This window comes from Canis lupus, chromosome X (genome assembly GCF_048164855.1).
Source record: "Canis lupus baileyi chromosome X, mCanLup2.hap1, whole genome shotgun sequence".
Classification (NCBI taxonomy): Eukaryota; Metazoa; Chordata; class Mammalia; order Carnivora; family Canidae; genus Canis; species Canis lupus.
Genome location: NC_132876.1, coordinates 58,436,192 through 58,456,356, shown reverse-complemented (window position 1 = coordinate 58,456,356; position 20,165 = coordinate 58,436,192). Strand labels below are relative to the sequence as shown.

The following is a 20,165-nucleotide window of genomic DNA, read 5'->3' as shown; positions in this document are numbered from 1 at the left end:
GCCAGAGGCATGGTGATCTCAGCATTGTCAGATACTTACAAGAGATCCTTGGCAGAATTTACCAAGCTTCTTATTTATCATCAGATGTCCAAGAAAGGCACTTCTAGAATATTCTATTTTAAGTCACAAAGGCCAACCTAGTTTTAAAAGGAATGGAATTAGATGCCACCTCTCAATATGAATAGCAGCAAAGAATTTGTGGCCATATTTGTAATATTTAATCTACAATAACATTACTGTATAGATTAAGATAGTTCAGCAAGCATTTATGTTATTTTTCATGTATAGTTGTTTGGCTGTTTATAAGAAGTTGTGAAAGTATTTCTGAATTGTTCTTTTTTTGGCTAAGCAAAATGTTAACTTGTTGAGTTTAGCTCATAAGACCATTCTGAATATAGTCAGCTATTGGGAAAAACAGAATTCAACTTACTTTAATATTTAGCCTTTAGTCAGCATTATCCAACAGCAGAGTGATGGAGTAAGCTGATAAAATATTGATGTTTTATTATCTTCACATCAACAAGGTGTGTTAGCATCAGCATCAGCATCTCCAATGTCAGTGTTGTAAGGATAATGCTGGTACCATTGTTTTCATCATTCTGGCCTAATTACCACACAACTTTTTCTCAAATATAACCCTTGTTCTTTTTTGTTTCTAATCCATTCTTTAAAAATATTCTAATGATTTTATGAAACACTAAATGTGAATTCTAGTTATTCCAGATGATATTTAAAACATCTGATGAATACATGGTGTTAGTTTTTAAAATTTTTGTCTGTCAAACAACTTTTTCTAAAAGATTTTATTTATTTATTCATGAGAAACAGAGAGAGAGAGAGAGAGAGAGAGAGAGGCAGATACATAGGCAGAGGGAGAAGCAGGCTCCATGCAGGGAGCCTGATGTGGGACTTGATCCTGGGACTCCAGTATCACACTCTGGGCCGAGGGCAGGCGCTAAACCATAGAGCCACCCAGGCATCCATGTCAAACAACTTTAATAGTTTAGTTGTATCATACACTCCTAATAGTTTGATCTGAAAGGAAAACATATTAACTAATAAGGATTTGAATCATGCCCCTAATGCTATATGCCAACAACTGGATGATTCATACTTAAGTCTCCTGAGACCTAATATACCATAGTGTTCTTAAATTTGTTTTTAGTGAGGTAAATTGTTCTGAGAGATCCTTAAATTGCTATTGTTACTATCACCTAATTTAAGACTAAAAGAACATTTATTTTGTTAATATGTTAAAGTGAATAGATTGAAAAAGGGCACTTTGAATGTATTTCATCTTCACTGTAAAAAGCTTTTTCTTGGAGATCCCTGGATGGCTCAGCAGTTTAGTGCCTGCCTTTGGCCCAGGGCGTGGTCCTGGAATCCCAGGATCCAGTCCCACATCGGGCTCCTGCGTGGAGCCTGCTTCTCTCTCTGCTTATGTCTCTGCCTCTCTCTCTCTCTGTGCCTCTCATGAATAAATAAATAAAATCTTAAAAAAATCTTTTTCTTTCTAATTTTCTCCTAAAAACATAATCTGTTCTTTAAAAATTACTTCTGACTCAAATTGCATTCTGCATTAAACTTAAAATATTATAGGGCAAATTCAGTTCCTACTCCTCTCCTTAGTGTTTTGAAATTTAGATAGCAGTGACCTACAGTGATAAAAGTGAATTTGTAAACAAGCTAAGGAAAACTTCCCAAGATAAGTGACTACTATTCTTCCTCAATAGCTACATGATTTTCAATCAGCTGGTCAATAGGTATTATAACCTCAAAGGTGAGGTTTTCTTAAGAGACAGTCTTTAAAGAGAAGTAACTAAGTGGCAGTTAAGGTTTATGGTGGTTTGTACAGCTTGAAACCACAATGAAGAGATGAACCTTTACATCTCTGATTTCTGTGAAAATATCTGAGACAAAGTTACTAATACCAAGATATAACAATAGTAATGACATTTTTTCCTAATATAATTATTTCTGTGTTCTTTGCTTTGAAAATCTTTTTTTGTTTTTATCCCATGGTTCCATGGCAGCTAGTTCAGAGATGGAGATCATATATTTCAGTTATATTTTCTGCTTTCTTCAGTAGAGTCTAGCATGACTACGGGCAGTTACTGTAGATAAATAATTCTCTGCCTTCATTTGTCTTCTGATGTAATTAAGATAGTACCTACCACTCAGTAAATGAGTGTAACCATATTTCTTATATTCAAATAAATTAGTTAGAAATAGGTAAAAGAGCAAATTTGATTTAAAATTTTAATCACTTCAGTGGGTTAATATAATCTTGGTTTGTAGAGAATTTATATTCTTATTTAAAAATAATATAAACACTAGGGATCCCTGGGTGGCGCAGCGGTTTGGCGCCTGCCTTTGGCCCAGGGCGCGATCCTGGAGACCCAGGATCGAATCCCACATCAGGCTCCCGGTGCATGGAGCCTGCTTCTCCCTCTGCCTATGTCTCTGCCTCTCTCTCTCTCTCTCTCTGTGACTATCATAAATAAATAAAAAAATTAAAAAAAAATAATATAAACACTAGCCTATATAGGATGGTTTCTCTCCTGAGATAAATGTCTTATTTAGATTTGTTTTCTCATTCTAATTCATACTAAAAAAAGAAGATGAAGTACTTTCTTTAGGCTTGCTGTTACTACTTTCTTCACAAATCATTATGTCATTGCTGCCACATCCTTATTAATCAGATGTTGCTTTTCAGCAGAAATATGCCTCTATCCATGCTTTATTTAAATTGTATTCATTTTTCTAAGTCTTTATAAAATAAGATGATAAATCATTGTATTTCTGCAATAAATTATCTGTGAGATGCTCTATAGGCATTACTTTACCTGTTTATATGAGGAAAATAGTAAACAAGTATTATCCATGTTAAATAGAATGAAAAGCAAGAAATGAAAAGAAGCTAAGTTCAATGAGTATTCTCATGTGAATAAATAGGGAAGTTAGATTTAGACTTGGGTCCAATGCTAAGTCAAGATTTTAATATGGTCTCAGAGATGTGGACTATTTGATTTAATTATCAACATCTTCAAACATGCAGATGTCCTTTTTTTTTCTTTTTGCTTAGGGTGTTTATGTGTTTATGAAAAATGGGATAATGGATACAGTACAATTTGGAAAAGGTAGGTGAGTTAGCCATCCATAATTAGAAATGCACTATTATCTTTTTAACTTGCAAGGTGTAAATATGAGAAAAATAAACGTGGTTATTCATTATCATGTTTTACCAACTGAGAAGATACTCCGTATAGCACTTTATGATAACAATAACAAAGTAATAGTACCTATGATTTATTAAGCAATTATTATATGCTAAGGCACTATGATAAGCATTTTATAATTTATCTAATTTAGTTTCGTACCAATTCTAAGAGTGTGGGTATTATAATTATTCCTTTATTTATTTGAGAGAGAGAGAGTGCAAGAGCAAGTGTGAACACAAGGTGGGGAGGAGCAGAGGGAGAGGGACAAGCAGACTTTGCACTGAGCACAGAGCCTGAGACAGGGCTCTGTCTCACAACACTGAGATCATGACCTAAGCCAAAACCAAGAGTTGGACATGCAACCAGCTGAGCCACCCAGGTCACCCTATAATTACTCCCTTTTTACAGATAAGAAAACTAAGATGTAGGAAGGTTAAGTAAGTTGTTAAGGTCACATAATTAGTAAGTGGCAGTGCCTAGACTCAAACTGAGGTCTATTTTAGCTGCAAAGCCCCTATTATATACTCAAAGCATAAATTAGAAACATGTCTCCATTGTTATCAATTAGTTTAAATAGGTGCTATTTGCTGTTAAAATACTTAGAATTTTGCTATTTATTGCTAGGAGACTAGAATTTTGCTATTTATTGCTAGGAGACATTAATACCAATCAGTCACTCTAGAATATTTGAGATAATGTTAGGAAGCAATTGTATTTGACTCCTTAGTGTGATGATAATGGTATTTGGCGTAGATATTTCTTTCTAATATTCTTAGCCTAAGCCAGTTGTTGAAATAAATGTGTATGGGAGACAGAAAGATCAGCTAAAATTTTAAATGTCTCCATGATGTTGATTACCTATACCTGTATTATCATTACTTGAGGTATATAGGAATTATTTGCAAATTATATTCCTCATCAGTCTTGAGGAATATGATTAAATAAGTTATTGCCATTAAATAACTAACTGTGATAGAATCTGTTTTTCGGGGTTGCATGGAAACAGAAATAATTTAAATATATAAAAAGCCAAAAAATCTAGACTTGTGACCACTCTTCATCTACTTTTGGTCTAGGCTCACTTCTCATCCTGATCATTGGTTTTAACTAAGAGTAATGGTGCTCTGGGTATTGGGGAGTAGTGGCAAGCAGGGTCTATAAGCTACATGTATCCCTAGTCAATTATTCAAAATTCCTTAATAAAGTATTTATTTCTATTTCTACTTGATCCTATCAAATTTGAGCAGATAAGGCCAGAAGCATCTCCATTAGAGAAATATAATACATACACAGTCAGGCATTTACTTTATAGTAATCCATGCTTATATGTGAACTGTAGCATCATATTTCATTAGAGAGTAACATTTGCCTGTATTAAAAAAACAATTGTTAAATCAGCTATTGAAGGAAGATTTTATTTTGTACAAGTAACTATTTTAACTAGCTTTTTAATTCACTACTCAAATCATTGTTTTGCGTAGCATTTTTGAAGAGTATTTAAACCATCTTCTATCTTAGCAAATCTCTTTAGCATTTCTGCATCATATATAGAATGCCTAATTTAGTAAGCCATTTATATTAATTTTTAACTTATTTCTTTTTTTATAAATTTATTTTTTATTGGTGTTCAATTTGCCAACATGTAGAATAACACCCAGTGCTCATCCCGTCAAGTGCCCACCTCAGTGCCCGTCACCCAGTCACCCCCATCCCCTGCCCACCTCCCCATCCACCACCCCTAGTTCGTTTCCCAGAGTTAGGAGTCTTTCATGTTCTGTCTCCCTTTCTGATATTTCTCATTCATTTTAACTTATTTCTTAAAAGATGTGTATGTATATCTGAAGAATCCACCTCGAGATTTTCTTCCAAAAATTGGAGTGATTACTGTTTCAGGATTGGCAGGCTTGGTTTCAGCAAGAAAAGGTAGGATTTAAAAAATACATTCTTTTTCTTTCAATGCCACTATATTCTGAATTTGACTGTCATGGTAAAACCTCATCCTTTATTGAATATTGTTAGGATAGGGTTCTGGGAGAATGTTTAGATTCTGCTGTATAGCATGTTTATTTTTATAAAGCCTTACTGTATTTTAAAAAATATAGCTATTTTAAGATGTTTAACATCATAAGTTACTAGGTAAATGTAAATGAAAATCACAGAGACATACGACTACATACTTATTGGAATGTCTAAAATTATAAAGACTGACCATACCAAGTATAGTCAAGAATATAGAGCAACTGAAACTCTCATACACTGGTGGTAGGACTACAAAATCATACAGCCATTCCAGAAAACAATTTGATGGTTTCTCTTATAAAGTTAAATATACTCCTATCATGAGACCAAGTAATCTCTCTCCTAGGTATTTACACGGGAAAAATGAAAAATCTGTACATAAATGTTTATAGTAACTCTTTTTATAATTACCAAAAGCTGGAATTCACCTAAATGTCTTCCAAGAGTAAACTGTGGCACATCCAAACAAAGGTAATATATTCACTAATAGCAGCAATATACTATTGACACATGTAACAGTCTTGATAAATAGGACATTTAGACTGGAAACCAGTCTAAAAAGTTATATATTCTGAGATTCTATTTATATAACTTTCTCAAAAAGAGAAAACTATAGTAATATTAAAATAAAAATACAAGTCAGTGGTTCCCAGGAGTTAGGAGTGGGAAGGTGTGACTGTAAGGGGGTAGCATGAGATTTTTTAAAATATTTTATTTATTTATTTATTTATTTATTTATTTATTTATTTATTTATTATAATTTAATTAATTAATTAACTAATGAGAGAGAACAAGCAGGGAGGAAGGGGAGAGGGAGAAGCAGACTCGGCTGAGCAGGGAGCCCAATGCAGAGCTCAATCCCAGGACTCTGGGAACATGATCTGAGTCAAAGGTAGATGCTTATTGAACTGAGCTACCCAGGTGCCCTGAGACTTTTTTTTTTTGACATTGATAGAACTGTTCCATATCCTGATTTTACTGGTGGTTACATGACTCCATACATGTATTAAAATTGATAGAACTATAGATCAGAAATGTTGAATTTTCTGTATGATAATTTAAAATAAACTTTAAAGGTATATAGTTACTCCTATTAAAGTTATAATTTATCATTTTGTTTCTCATCTTTTAGATAACTTTATTTTTTTAAGATTTTTTTAAATTTAAATTCCATTTAGTTAACATAGAGTATAATATTAGTTTTGGGTATACAATGTAGTGATTCAACAGTTTCATACAACACCTAGTCCTCATCACAATAAATGCACTTCTTAATCCCTATCTATTTAGCCCATCAACCCTACTCATTTTCTCCTCTAGTGACTATCAGTTTGTTCTCTATAGTTAAGAGGCTGTTTCTTGATTTTTCTACTCTTTTTTTTCCACTGCTTATTTGTTTTGATTTTTAAATTCCACATATGAGTGAAATCAAATGGTATTTGTCTTTCTTTAACTTATTTCACTAAGCATAAACTTTCTATTTATCCTGTCCTTGCAAATGGCAAGATTTCATTCCTTTTTAGGGCTGGGTCATACTTTTTTGTGTATGTAGGTATCTGTGTATATATATCATACACACACACATATGTGTATGATATGTATACATGTCACATATCACATCTTTATCCATTTGGCACTTGATGGATACTTGAACTGTTTCCATAATTTGGCTATTGTAGATAATGCTACTGTAACACTGGGATGCATGTATCCCTATGAATTAGTGTTTTTGTATTCCTTGGGTAAATCCCTAGAAGTGCAATTGTTGGATTGTAGAGTAGTCTATTTTTAAATATTTGAGGAAATTCCATACTGTTTTTCAAGAATCTCCACCAGTTTCCAATACTGACAGCAGTGCAAGAGGGTCCCCCTTTCTCCACATCCTGACCAACATGTGTTGTTTCTTATGTTGTTAATTTTAGCTATTCTGAGGTGTTGTAGTTTTGATTTATATTTCCTTGATGATGAATGATGTTGAGTATCTATTCAAGTGTCTGTTAGCCAACTGTATATCTTGATGGAAAAAATATCTATTTATGTCTTCTGCCCACTTTTTAATTGGATTATTTGTTTATTGAGTATTGAGTTTTATAAGTTCTTTATATATATTAGATAATAACCCTTTATCAGATATAACATTTGCAAATATCTTCTCCAACTCCATAGACTGCCTTTCAGTTTTGTTGACTGTTTTCTTTGCTGTGTAGAAGCCTTTTATTTTGATTAAGTCCAATAGTTTATTTTTGCCATGGTTTCCCTTGCCTTTGAAGACATATCTAGAAAGAAATTGCTATAGCAGATGTTGAAGAAGTTACTGCCTCTTGTTGTCTTCTAGGATTTTCCTGGTTTCCTGTCTCACAATTAAGTCTTTAATCCATTTACAGTTTATTCTTGTGTATGGTATAAGAAAGTGGTCCAGTTTCATTTTTTTGCATATTGTTCTCAAGTTTTCCCAACACTGTTTGTTGAAGACATGGTCTTTTTTTCTACTGGATACTCATTTCTTCTTAATTAAATCTTAATTGACCATATAGTTGTAGGTTCATTTCAATTCACTTCCATTAATCTGGGTATCTATTTTTTTGCCTGTACTGTGTTGATCACTACAGCTCTATAACTGGACATCCAGAATTGTGGGGTCTCAAGCTTTGCTTTTCTTTTTTGGCTGCTTTGGAAATTTTAAGATGTTTTGTTCTAGCCCTGTGAAAAAATGTTGGCATTTTGATAGAGATTGCATTAAATGTGTAGATTGCTTTAGGTAGTATAGACATGTTAACAATATTTGTTCATTCAGTCCATGAGCATGGAATGTCTATTTCCTTCTGTCCTCTTTAGTTTCTTTCATCACTGTTTCATAGTTTTCAGAGTAAAGGTCTTTCACATCTTTGAATAGATTTATTCTTAGGTAACTTATTTATTTTATTTTATTTTTAAGATTTAAATTCAATTAATTAACATATAGTAATCTTGTTAGTTTCAGAGGTAGAGTTCAGTGATTCATCAGTCTTATACAATAGCCAGTGCTCATTACATCACATGCCCTCCTTAGTGTCCATCACCCAATTAACACATTCCCCACCCCTTCCCTTCCAGCACCCTTAAGTTTGTTTCCTATGATTAAGAGTCTTTAATGATTTCTCTCCCTCTGATTTTGTCATTTTCTTTTTCCCTCCTTTCTCCTATGATCATCTGTTTCATTTCTTAAATTCCACATATGAGTGAGATTACACAATAATTGTCTTTCTCTGATAGATTTATTTTGCTTAGGATAATACTGTCTAGTTCCATCCATGTTATTGAAAATGGCAAGATTTCATTTTTTTATGCCTGAGTAGTAAGTATTCCATTGTGTGTGTGTGTGTGTGTGTGTGTGTGTGTATATATATATATATATATATATATATATATATATATATATAGCATTTTCTTTTTCCATTCATTTGTTGGTGGACATCTGGGCTCTTTCCATAATTTGACTATTGTCCACATTGCGGCTATGAACATTGGGGTACAGGTGCCCCTTTGGATCACTACATTTGTATCTTTAGGATACCTAGTAATTCAATTGCTAGATCATAGGGTAGCTCTATTTTTACCTTTTTGAGGAACTTCCATAGTGTTTTCCAGAGTTGTTATACCAGCTTGCATTCCTGACTTGTTAATTTTAGGCATTCTGACTGGTGCAAGGTGGTATCTCATTGTGGTTTTGATTTCTATTTCCCTGCTGCTGTGTGATGTTGAGCATTTTTTCATGATGACATAATACTATATGTGGAAAACCCCAAAGACTTCACATCAAAATTGCTAGAACTCAAACAGGAATTCAGCAAAGTGGCAGGATATAAAATGAATGCATAGGAATCAGTTGCATTTCTCTACACTAAAACTGAGACAGAAGAAAGAGAAATTAAGGAGTCAATCTTATTTACAGTTGCAACAAAAACCATAAGATATATAGGAATGAACATAACCAAAGAGGCAAAGGATCTGTACCCAGAAAAGTATAGAACATCATGAAAGAAATTGAAGAAGACACAAAGAAATGGAAAAACGTTCCATACTCATAAAATGGAAGAAAAATATTGTTAAATATTGTTAAAATGTTAAATGTTAAATTGTAAAATGCTACCTTGAGCAATCTATACATTCAATGCAATCCCTATGAAAATACCACCAACATTTTTAACAGAGCTGGAACAAATCATTCTAAAATTTGTATGGAATCAGAAAAGACCCTATTCAGGGTCTTTGAAAAAGAAAACCAAAGCTGGTGGCATCACAATTCCAGACTTCAGGCTCTATTACAAAGCTGTAATCATGAAGACAGTATAGTAGTAGCACAAAAACAGACACATCAAACAATAGAACAGAATAGAGGGCCCAGAAATGGACCTTCAACTCTATGGTCAACTAATCTTTGACAAGGGTGGAAAGAATATCCAATGGAAAAAAGACAAGTCTTCAGCAAATGATGTGGGGAAAATTGAACAACCACATGTAGAAGAATGAAACTGGACCACTTTCTTACACCGGAACAAAAGTAAATTCAAAATAGTAAAAGACCTAAATGTGAGACAGGAATCACATCAAAATCCTGCAAGAGAGCACAGGCAGCAACCTCTTGCTAGACACATCTCCAAAGGCAAGGGAAACAAAGCAAAAGTGAACTATTGGGACATCATCAGGATAAAAAGCTTTGCACAACAAAGAATACAGTTAACAAAATCTAAAGATGGCCAACAGAATGGGAGAAGAGTTTTGCAAATGTCTCATAGATAAAGTCCTAGTATCCAAAATCTATAAAGAACTTATCAAACTCAACACCAGAGAACAAATAATCCAATCATGAAATGGCCAGAAAACATGAACAGACATTTCTCCAAAGAAGACATAACAAATGGCCAAGAGACACATGAAAACATACTCCTAGGTATTTTATTGTCTTTGGTGCAGTTGTAAATAGGATTTGTTCCTTAATTTCTCTCTCTGCTTCATCATTATTGGTGCAGATGCACAGATTTATGTACATTGATTTTGTACGTGTGACTTTACTAAATTTGTCTATCTGTTCTAGAAGTTTTTGGGGGGTGTCTTTCAGGTTTTATATATATATTACTATGTCATCTGCAAATAGTGAAGGTTTTACTTCTTCCTTTCTAATTTAGATGCCTTTTATTTCTTTTTGTTGTCTTATTGGTGTGTCTAAGACTTCTAGTACAATGTTTAATAATAGTGGTGAGAGTTGACATCACTGTCTTATTTCTGACCATAGAAGAAAAGCTCAAAGTTACTGCCATTTAGGATGCTATTAGCTATGTTTTTTTTTTTTATATGTGGCCAAGGTGATGCTGCTCTCACAAAATGCATTTGTAAGTTTCCCTTTCATTTCTCTTTTTTTGGAATAGTTTGAGAAGAATTGGTATTAACTCTTCTTAAATGTTTGGTAGAATTTGTCCATGAAGTCATCTGGCCCTGGACTTTTATTTGTTGTAAGTTTTTTGATTATTGATTAAATTTCTTTACAGGTTATTGGTCTTTTCAAGTTTTCTATTTCTTTCTGTTTCAGTAGTTTATATGTTTCATAAGTAGTTTATATGTTTCCGGGAATTTATCCATTTCTTCCAGGTTGTCCAATCCATTGGCATATAGGGCTTTATAATATTCTCTTACAATTTTTTGTAGTTCTGTGGTGTTGGTTGTTATTTCATTTATGATTTTATTTATTTGGGTCCTTACCCTTTTTCATAAGTCTGGCTAGAAGTTTATCAGTTTTATTATTTTCTCATGGAATCAGCTCCTGGTTTCATTGATCTGTTCTATTGTGTTTTTAGTTTCAGTATTATTTATTTTTGCTCTAATCTTATTTTCTTCCTTCTGCTGATATTAGGTGTTGTTCTTTTTCTTGCTCCTTCCTTGTGTAAGATTAGGTTGTTTATCTGAGATTTTTTCTTGCTTCTTGAGGTAAGCCTGTATTGCTATATACTTCCCTCTTAGGACTGCTTTTGCTGTATCTCAAAGGTTTAGTGTTTTCATTTTCATCGTTTCCATATATTTTTTAATTTCCTTGTTGGTCCATTCATTGTTTAGCAGCACGTTGGTCAACTTCCATGTATTTGTGGTTGTTCCACATTTTTTCTTTTGGTTGATTTCTAGTTGTTTTTTTTTTTTTTTACGATTTTATGTATTTATTCATGAGAGACAGAGAGAGAGAGAGAGAGGCAGAGACACAGGCAGAGGGAGAAGCAGGCTCCATGCAGGGAGCCCGCCGTGGGACTCGATCCCGGGTCTCCAGGATCACACCCTGGGCTGAAGGTGGCACTAAACCACTGAGCCACCCCGGCTGCCCGACTTCTAGTTTCATAGTGTTACTGTCCAGTGTGTCATTCAAAGCCATTGTATCCTTGTTGTTTTTCTCTTTCTTTTTTTTTTTGTTTTTGTTTTTGTTTTTGTTTTTCTCTTTCTTCTTTCTTTCTTTCTTTCTTTCTTTCTTTCTTTCTTTCTTTCTTCTTCTCTTTCTTCTTTTTAGATTTTTTTTATTTTATTCATGAGACACAGAGGGAGAGGCAGAGGCCAGAGACACAGGCAGAGGGAGAAGCAAGCCCCTCGCAGGGAGCCCAATGCAGGACTCAATCCCTGGACTGGGATCATGCCCTTAGCGGAAGGGAGACACTCAACCGCTGAGCCAACCAGGCATCCCTGTTTTTCTCCTTCGTTGGGATCTGTCCATTGATGTAAATTGAGTGTTAATATCCCCCAATATTATTGTGTTATTGTCATTTCCTCTTTATTTGTTACTGTTTTATATACTTCTGTACTCCCATGTTGGGTACATAAATATTTGTGACTGTTATCTTCTTGTTAGATTGTCCCCTCTATTATTATATATAGTGACATTCTTTGTTTCTTCTTACTGTCTTTGTTTTAAGGTTTTTTGTCAGATATTAATATTGCTACTCTGGTTTTCTTTTGGCATCCATTTACATGAAAAATGTTTCTCCATGTGCTCATTTTCAATCTGCAAGTGTCTTTAGGTTTAAAATGAATCTGTCGTAGGCAGCATATAGAAGGGTCTTCTTTTTTAATCCATTCTGTCACTCTGTACATCTTGATTGGAGTATTTATTCCATTTTCATTCAAAGTAATTATTGATAGATACATATTTATTGCCATTTTATTACTTGTTTTGTCATTGTTTGGAAATGTTTTTCTGATCCCTTCTTGTTTTTGTCACTTTTGGTTTCTCTCCTTTCCACTCAGGGTCCCCTTTAATATTTCTTGTAGGGCTGGTTTAGTGGTCAGGAACTCTTAGTTTTTGTTTGTCTTGGAATGTCTTTATCTCTCCTATTCTGAATAATAGCATTGCGGTATAGAGTATTCTTGGCTGCAGATTTTTCCCATTTAGCACTTTGAATATGTTATGCCACTCCCATCTGGCTTGCAAAGTTGGGAAATCTCCACCTAGCCTTATGGGTTTTCCCTTGTGGGTTAAGGGCTTATTTTCTCTTGCTGCTTTCAAGTTTATCTTCTTTATCACTATATTTTGCAAATTTAATAGAAATATGTCTTGGTGTGAGCCTGTTTCCGTTAATTTTGATGGGAGTTCTCTCTTCCTCCTGCATCTAATGTCTGTTTCCTTTCCCAGATTTAGGGATGTTTTCAGCTATTATTTCTTCAACTAAATTTTCTGCCCCTTTTTCTTTCTCTTCATTTTCTGGAACTTATATGAATATTATTACATTTGATGGATTCACAACCCTTAGTCTATTCTTGTGTTCCATAATTCTTTTTTCTATTTTGTTCAGCTTCATTAATTTCCATTACTTTGTCTTGTAGGTCACTAATTTGTTCCTGTACTTCTTCTAGCTTGTTGATCATTATATTAAATATGTTTCTGATCTTGTTTATTGCACTCTTCATCTCTGATTATTTGTTAACTGTTTTATCTCTCTCTTATCTCTGATAAGGGTATTACCTATGTCTTCTTTTCTCAAGCCCAGTGAGTATCCTTATGATTGTTGCTTTAAATTCCATATCAAGCCTTTTACTTGTATCTGTTTTGCTTATTCTCTGCCATGGCCCTATCTTGTTCTTGGTTTTGTTCTTCCTCCATTGTTGCATTTTGTCTATGTCTCTACTTTTTTCTGTTTTCGAAAAGCTGGTTATGAGGCACCTGGGTGGCTCTGTCAGTTAAGTGTTGGACTCTTGATTTCAGCTCAGGTCATGATGTCAGCTCCATGCTTAGTGGGGAGTCTGTTTTGGATTCTCTCTCTCCCTCTCCCTTTGCCCTTTCTCCCTTTCATGTTTTCTCTCTGTCTCTTTAATAAATAAATAAATAAATAAATAAATATTTAATAAAAAGAAAAGCTAGTCATTCTCCTGCTTCTGAAAGTAATGACCTTTTGAGGAAGAGGTCATGTAGGTCCCAGGGCTTGGCCCTTCAGGGTGTGTCTCCAGCATATGCTGCATGTACTCTGCTCTTGTGTTTTGGCTGCTCTATACTTTAGGCCAGCCGTGTGCAGTGGCTCTCTTTGGCTGATCTGGGAAATTTTGGTCCCTGGCCTGAATACAGCAAATTTAAATTAGGCGTGCCCTGGTACACTTGTGAAATGAGACCTGTCACCACCTCCCAACAGAACTGAGGCCCTATAGAACTCAGTTGGTAGATGTGGTATGGTTAGGGGTTTGTGCTGGTCTTCTGGGGGAGGGTCCCACTATGGTGGGACTGAGGCAGGCATATCTGGGAAGGGCAGCCTTACCAGTGTGCAGGGGGTAGGGCTTGATGTATATAAGTTAGACAGGAGGGTTGGTGCTGCACTACTTCCTACCAGTAGCTGTGTGTTTATGCCAAAAGGCAGGGAATGGAAATGTTGCTGGCCAGCTCCTTTGTTCCTAGAGAGGTATCTCTGAATGTTGCCTCTCAGGGATGCACTCCAAGAAGTGGGAATAATCTCCCCACTGTATATCCCAGGGCCTCTTCAGATCACTGTTTTCATACTTTCTGCCCCCTGGGTTGTTTGCCTGCCTTCTCCCCAGGAGCAGGGCAGTGCCCTCCAAACTCTATCCCAGCCAAGCCTGCTGATCTTTAAATCTCGAGATTTTAAACCCTACTTGTTTAAAGAACTCACAAAATTCAGACTGTTCTCATTCTCCAAGCAATTGGCTTTGGGGAAACCTTCTTGTCTGTTTCCCTTAGTGTTCCTCTCCATCTCACCCTTCTCTAGACCACAGTTCCCTCTTCTCTGCAGCAGCTGGGATCCATTTCTCCCCTAAACCATATCCCCACAATTTCTACTTTCTTTGATGTGGCCTTTTCTTTCTCTTTAATTGTGGTCGTTGCTCTGCCAGTCTTCAGGTTGATTTCTGGGGTATTTAGAATGATTCAATAGTTATCTATTTGTATTCGTGTGATAAGGTGTACCTAGGGTCTTCCTACTCTGCCACCATCTTCCTCTGCTCCTTTAAAAAAAATTTCAGTGGTGTCTGGGTTGCTCATTCGGTTAAGCATCTGGCTTTGGATCAGGACATGATCCTGGGGTCCTGGGATTGAGCCCTGAGTTGGGCTCCCTGCTCAGGAGGGAGTCTGCTTCTTCTTCTCCATTTGCCCCTCCCACTGCTATTCCTCTCTCTCAAAAAAAAAATAAATAAAAAGATTTTCAGAGTCTCTAGATATAAAAAACATGGCCTTGGAACTTTATGTTAATGTTAAAATGTATGCTAACCCCTCAAACTTGTTTTCTCTGCTTTCTCATGACCATACATATTCTGGGGGCTATATTAAGGATTTGAGACAGACATGCTGGTATCAGAAAAATACTTTTTTTAAAAGATTATTTTATTTATTTATTCAGAGAGAGAGAGAGAGAGGCAGAGAGAGAAGCAGGCTCCATGCTGGGAGCCCAATGTGGGACTCAATCCCTGGTCTCCAGGACCACACCCTGGGCTGCAGGCAGCGCCAAACCTCTGCACCACTGGGGCTGCCCAGAAAAATACTTTATACTGTCATCATCTCATCCTGACCAAGGTTGCTAGAATTGACATCAGCCACCACGGAATGGAGTTTGCAGAAGTTGACAACTTATTACTTTCATTCAACATGAGGCTTGATATGCTTGATTTCTTTTTTTTTCTTCTTTTTACCCTGTATAGATACTAACTTTGTTATTTCTTCACACTCTACCACTTTTGTAGAGGGTCCCCAAAACCACTCATGGGTTTGATGGTTAAGTAGGAAAACTTAAAAGACTTAACCTATAGTCATAGGTCTTATTACAGTGAAGGATTGCAAAGTAAAATAAGCAAAGGGAAAAGGCAAATGGGGCAAAGCCTATAAGAGACTAGTACAAACCTCTACTTCTAAGAATCCCCTCCCAGTGGAGTCATATAAGATGTACTTAATCCCTCCAGTAATGAATTGTGACAGTACATGTGAGGTGTTGTCAGCCAAGGAAGCTCATTAGAGAGTGAGCAGTCAAAGTTATTACTAACGGCTGATCACATAAACATTGTCTCTCTAGCATGTTCAGAATTCCAGACTGGAAGGAAAGCAGTTGTTCATCATAAACCATATTATTTCAACAAACAGTTTAAGCACAGTACATCACTCATCATTCAGAGAATGTTTTTTGTCATTGTAGGGAACTCTTTACCAGTGAATTCCCCAGATGCCAGCCAAGAGCCAGCCTTGCAAGCAGGCCTTTCTAACAATGGTAGTCTCAAGAAACTATGTGAATTCTTTTCTGCACACTGTTAAATAACTGTTTTTTCATAAGTACATGGTGAATGTCATATTTTCCCATTTTCTACCTCTGAGTATGGAAATTCTTCTCAGTAGGCATTACTGCCTCTCCTCCTCACTAAAGCCCTTCCTAAGCTGATACAGTTCTCTGGTCAGTAGCCATTTTTGGTCACCTTCCATTCATCTCCTGTCCACAACTCAGTTGCCAATCATTGTCCCCAAACTAAATTACATGTGTTTCAAAGTCATAGCTCTGAACCAGTCTGGAGTGTAATATCAGATACCTTATGGTTTGTTTGTCCAGCTTTAGTCCTTATAATATCAACTCAAGTATACCCAATCAGGTACAAAACATTCTAACTCTAGCCCATATATTTCATCTCTAACACTCAACCTATAGCTAATATTAATGGCTATTGATATCCCATTTTTAATTCTAACACCGTGAGCAACTTTTACTTGGGTATATATTATAAGCTACTTATTAGGGAAAAAATTGAAAAACAGGATCGCTCTATGTAGCATATAAGACTCAAGGAAGAACATACTACTATATTCTCAGTAAGAAAGTCATAATCCACTTGGAAAAGAATATGTTTCTTAGGTCATCCACATTGTCTCTAAGTGTTAGAGCTAGAATAATCTAACCCATTATTTTTCAAATTTAGATCTCAACCTATTATTAGGTAATAAAATAAACATAGTGAATCTCAGAGGACATTTTATTAAAAAAATAAAATAGAGGAAAACAGCAAATATCAGTGTTCTGTACTTAATATGGGTAAATATTGTGAAACTATTGTTTCCGTAGAGTGTGTGTATATCTGTGTAAGATAGATCATAAGTCATAATGTAGAATTTATTCTCTAATATGAGTTACGGTAAAAAAATGTTTGAAAGCTGATGATTTAGTCTAACCCCATTAGCTATATATAGAGGTCCAGGAATGTGATTTCATAGCACTTGTTAGGGGCTGTGTCTAAAGTCCTTTTCTACTTATGGGAGTAGGGCTATTGAATCCAAATGAAATGTATATTTTGTTTGGCTTGCCCTTTATATCAAGTAAAGAGAAGATGAATGTAAGCCTTTTTTAATATTTAAATGAGGGCAGCCCCGGTGGCGCAGCGGTTTGGCGCCGCCTGCAGCCTGGGGTGTGATCCTGGAGACCGGGGATTGAGTCCCACATCTGGCTCCCTGCGCGGAGCCTGCTTCTCCCTCTGCTTGTGTCTCTGCCTCTCTCTCTCTCTCTGTGTCTATGAATAAATAAATAAATCTTAAAAAAAATATTTAAATGACACATCAGCCAAAAAATGCCACTTTCCAAGGTTAGGAGCAGCACAATTAGGGGAATTTGCCTGAGTCAAGGAAACTTGCATTAAGAGATGTTAGGTCCATAAAATCAAGAATCAAACTATGATACTAGAATAGTGAGAAGGACCTGAGTAAAGGAATAACTTAAGACATGTTTTTTTCTAACTTATAGTATACTTTAACAGATCTAGACCCTCTTTCACAGTACCATGCAAACCAGTCTAAAACCAAAGGAAAGCTAAATTAGAGGTTGAAGCAGCCTACCTACTCCTCCCTACCAAACTCTGTCTTGTAGACATGAATGTAGGCCTCCTTTCAAATAGGTAAACCAGATACAGAAATAGCTTTTGTTTTTATCTTTTTATCTTTCATTAATATTGCCTGCAAACATTGCCAGTTATTTTTTACCTTAATCCATACTGATTAAAAAAAAAAATCCTTACTGCTGTACCAAATAGGCTGTTCCTTTTTTTTTTTGGCCGTTCCACTTTTTTTTTAAATTTTTTATTTATTTATGATAGTCACACACAGAGAGAGAGAGAGAGAGAGAGGCAGAGACACAGGCAGAGGGAGAAGCAGGCCCCATGCAGGGAGCCCGACGTGGGATTCGATCCCAGGTCTCCAGGATCGCGCCCTGGGCCAAAGGCAGGCGCTAAACCGCTGCGCCACCCAGGGATCCCTATGGCCGTTCCATTTTTTAAAGTAACGGTTATAAGAGCTGTTTTAGAGAATAAAAGAGCTTACCCCAATTAGAAGACCCATCATCTACATATCCAGCTCATATTTACGGAGTCTAAGCATTCAGTCATTTAAGATACATATTATTTTGAACTAGTGGTTTGTTGTCACTAAGCTATGGCTATAGGAAGTTCCTAGTGAGATTGTATTTGGAAGATATTTTAAGGGATTTTGCTGTAAAAAACAAAATGTTTGGGGGTGCCTGGGTGGCTCAATTGGTTAAGCATCTGACTCTTGATTTTGGCCCAGGTCATGATCTTAGGTTGTGGGATTGAGCCCTGCACAAGGAGATGGAAGTCTGCTTCTCTCTTCCCTCTGCCCCTCCCCCTACTCTCTCTCTCTAAAATAAATACATCTGTAAGAAGTTTGAAAGTGTCTCTTAGATGCTTAGTTTACATACTTTTGGAAATGAATACATTATCTAATGTTACCTGCAATTGTTTAATTGCTACATCTAGTATTTTAAATCAGTGACATGAAGGAGTTATATATCTTTTAAAGTCCTTAGCTGATTAGTTAGTTGGATTTTTCATGTTCCTAAAGACTTAATCAAAACAGGGTATGTAAAGAGAGTCCATTTTGCTATAACATGGTATCACAAGTATGGTAGTTGATCAGTTCTTTGTTATCATGCTCTATTAGATACTTGAAACAATGTGGTTACAATTTTGAGTTTCTTAGGACATGAAAAAAAATACCTAGTTTTAAAAAAGAAGAAAATCATCAACCCCTTTTGTGTAGCTAATTATCAATTTTAAATTGAGAATACTTTTCTAAAATTGGACATGACCACTAAGAGGTATTAATTGAATAGTGATCCTTAAGGATATTTTAGCGACTACATTGATTAGTATTATTATCTAAAGAATAAATTGACATAGGATAATGACTTGAAAGGGAACAAAGAGAACATTAAAGTTATAAAAACATCAAGTCTGTGCTAGCATCTGTTTGGAGTTTAATAGCTTATTTGAATTTCATAGGTTCTAGATTTAAGAAAATTGCTTATCCACTGGGACTGGCCACTTTAGGAGCAGCTGTTTGCTACCCAGTCCAGTCAGTAATAATTGCAAAGGTAAGTTCCTTTTAAGTGATAGGTACATTTCAGTATTTGTTTAAACTCTTAGTGTGACAATATTTAAATGTCCTATGTATCTGCAGCATTTAATTTTCAGAGAATTATGGTTACTATCACCTATTATTTTGGCAAAATCACACTTCATTTCAGCATGATAAATGCCATTCTTAATTACATGAGCATTGCAAATAAATAGGATAAACTTGTTAAAATATAATTCAACAATATAAATGCCTTTTTGAGGATTCAATTCAGATTGATGTAGAATTTATGGGGAGAAATACCACTCCATTGTTGAGCTATGTGAAATTAAAATTTTAATTAACGGAAAATTATACCTACTGGCTGCTGTCAGTTCATCAGATTAATATAAAGATTAGCAAATTGGGGATCCCTGGGTGGCTCAGCAGTATAGCGCCTGCCTTTGGCCCAGGGCACGATCCTAGAGTCCTGGGATCCAGTCCCATGTCGGGTTTCTGCATGGAGCCTGCTTCTCCCTCTGCCTGTGTCTCTGCCTCTCTGTGTGTGTGTGTGTGTGTGTGTCTCATGAATAAATAAATAAAATCTTTAAAAAAAAGATCAGCAAATTGGTAGATAACAGAGGCTTCTGAAGATAAAACAAAAAAACATACAAATTCAGTTTTGATACCACCTAGAACTAAGTAACATTTTCCATGAGTCCATATAATAGCTGTTTTGTCATTTTCTAGTGAGCTTATCTACAAATTCAAACATTCTCCTAATTATTTAAACAGAGTGTGCCAGTATTTTAGTTTTGATACATATTCAGATTGAGAAGCAGAGCTTTTAGTGATGCAGTATTTTTTTCCTTTCCTTCTTTTCTTAATTACCAACATTAATGATTCCCCCTCACACTTGAAACGGTATGTAGTGTTACCAGAAGGGCTTTCTGTACTTGTATTCTCATTACTACATCTCTTTAATTATTGATGTAGATAAAACTACCTACTCAATATTTTAAGAATGACAAGGATATAGTGATCTAAATAGTTTATAATGTGATCAAGCTATAAAAGTTTATAGCAAAGACAGCATTATTCGT

The 20,165-nt window shown here is 35.5% G+C and overlaps 1 protein-coding gene across 14 annotated transcripts in view; it reads left to right on the top strand.

Annotated features, from left to right (window-relative positions):
- Positions 1 to 20,165, top strand: part of APOOL (apolipoprotein O like) — a 245,795-nt gene that overhangs the window by 48,887 nt on the left and 176,743 nt on the right. For 13 of the 14 annotated variants that reach the window (XM_072817926.1, XM_072817927.1, XM_072817932.1 and 10 more), the window contains 3 exons: positions 3,086 to 3,140; positions 5,046 to 5,144; positions 19,008 to 19,099. In XM_072817926.1, the coding sequence (XP_072674027.1) occupies positions 3,086 to 3,140; positions 5,046 to 5,144; positions 19,008 to 19,099 (246 nt within the window). The remainder of the gene's footprint in view (positions 1 to 3,085; positions 3,141 to 5,045; positions 5,145 to 19,007; positions 19,100 to 20,165) is intronic. The other variant, XM_072817923.1, reaches the window with a different exon arrangement.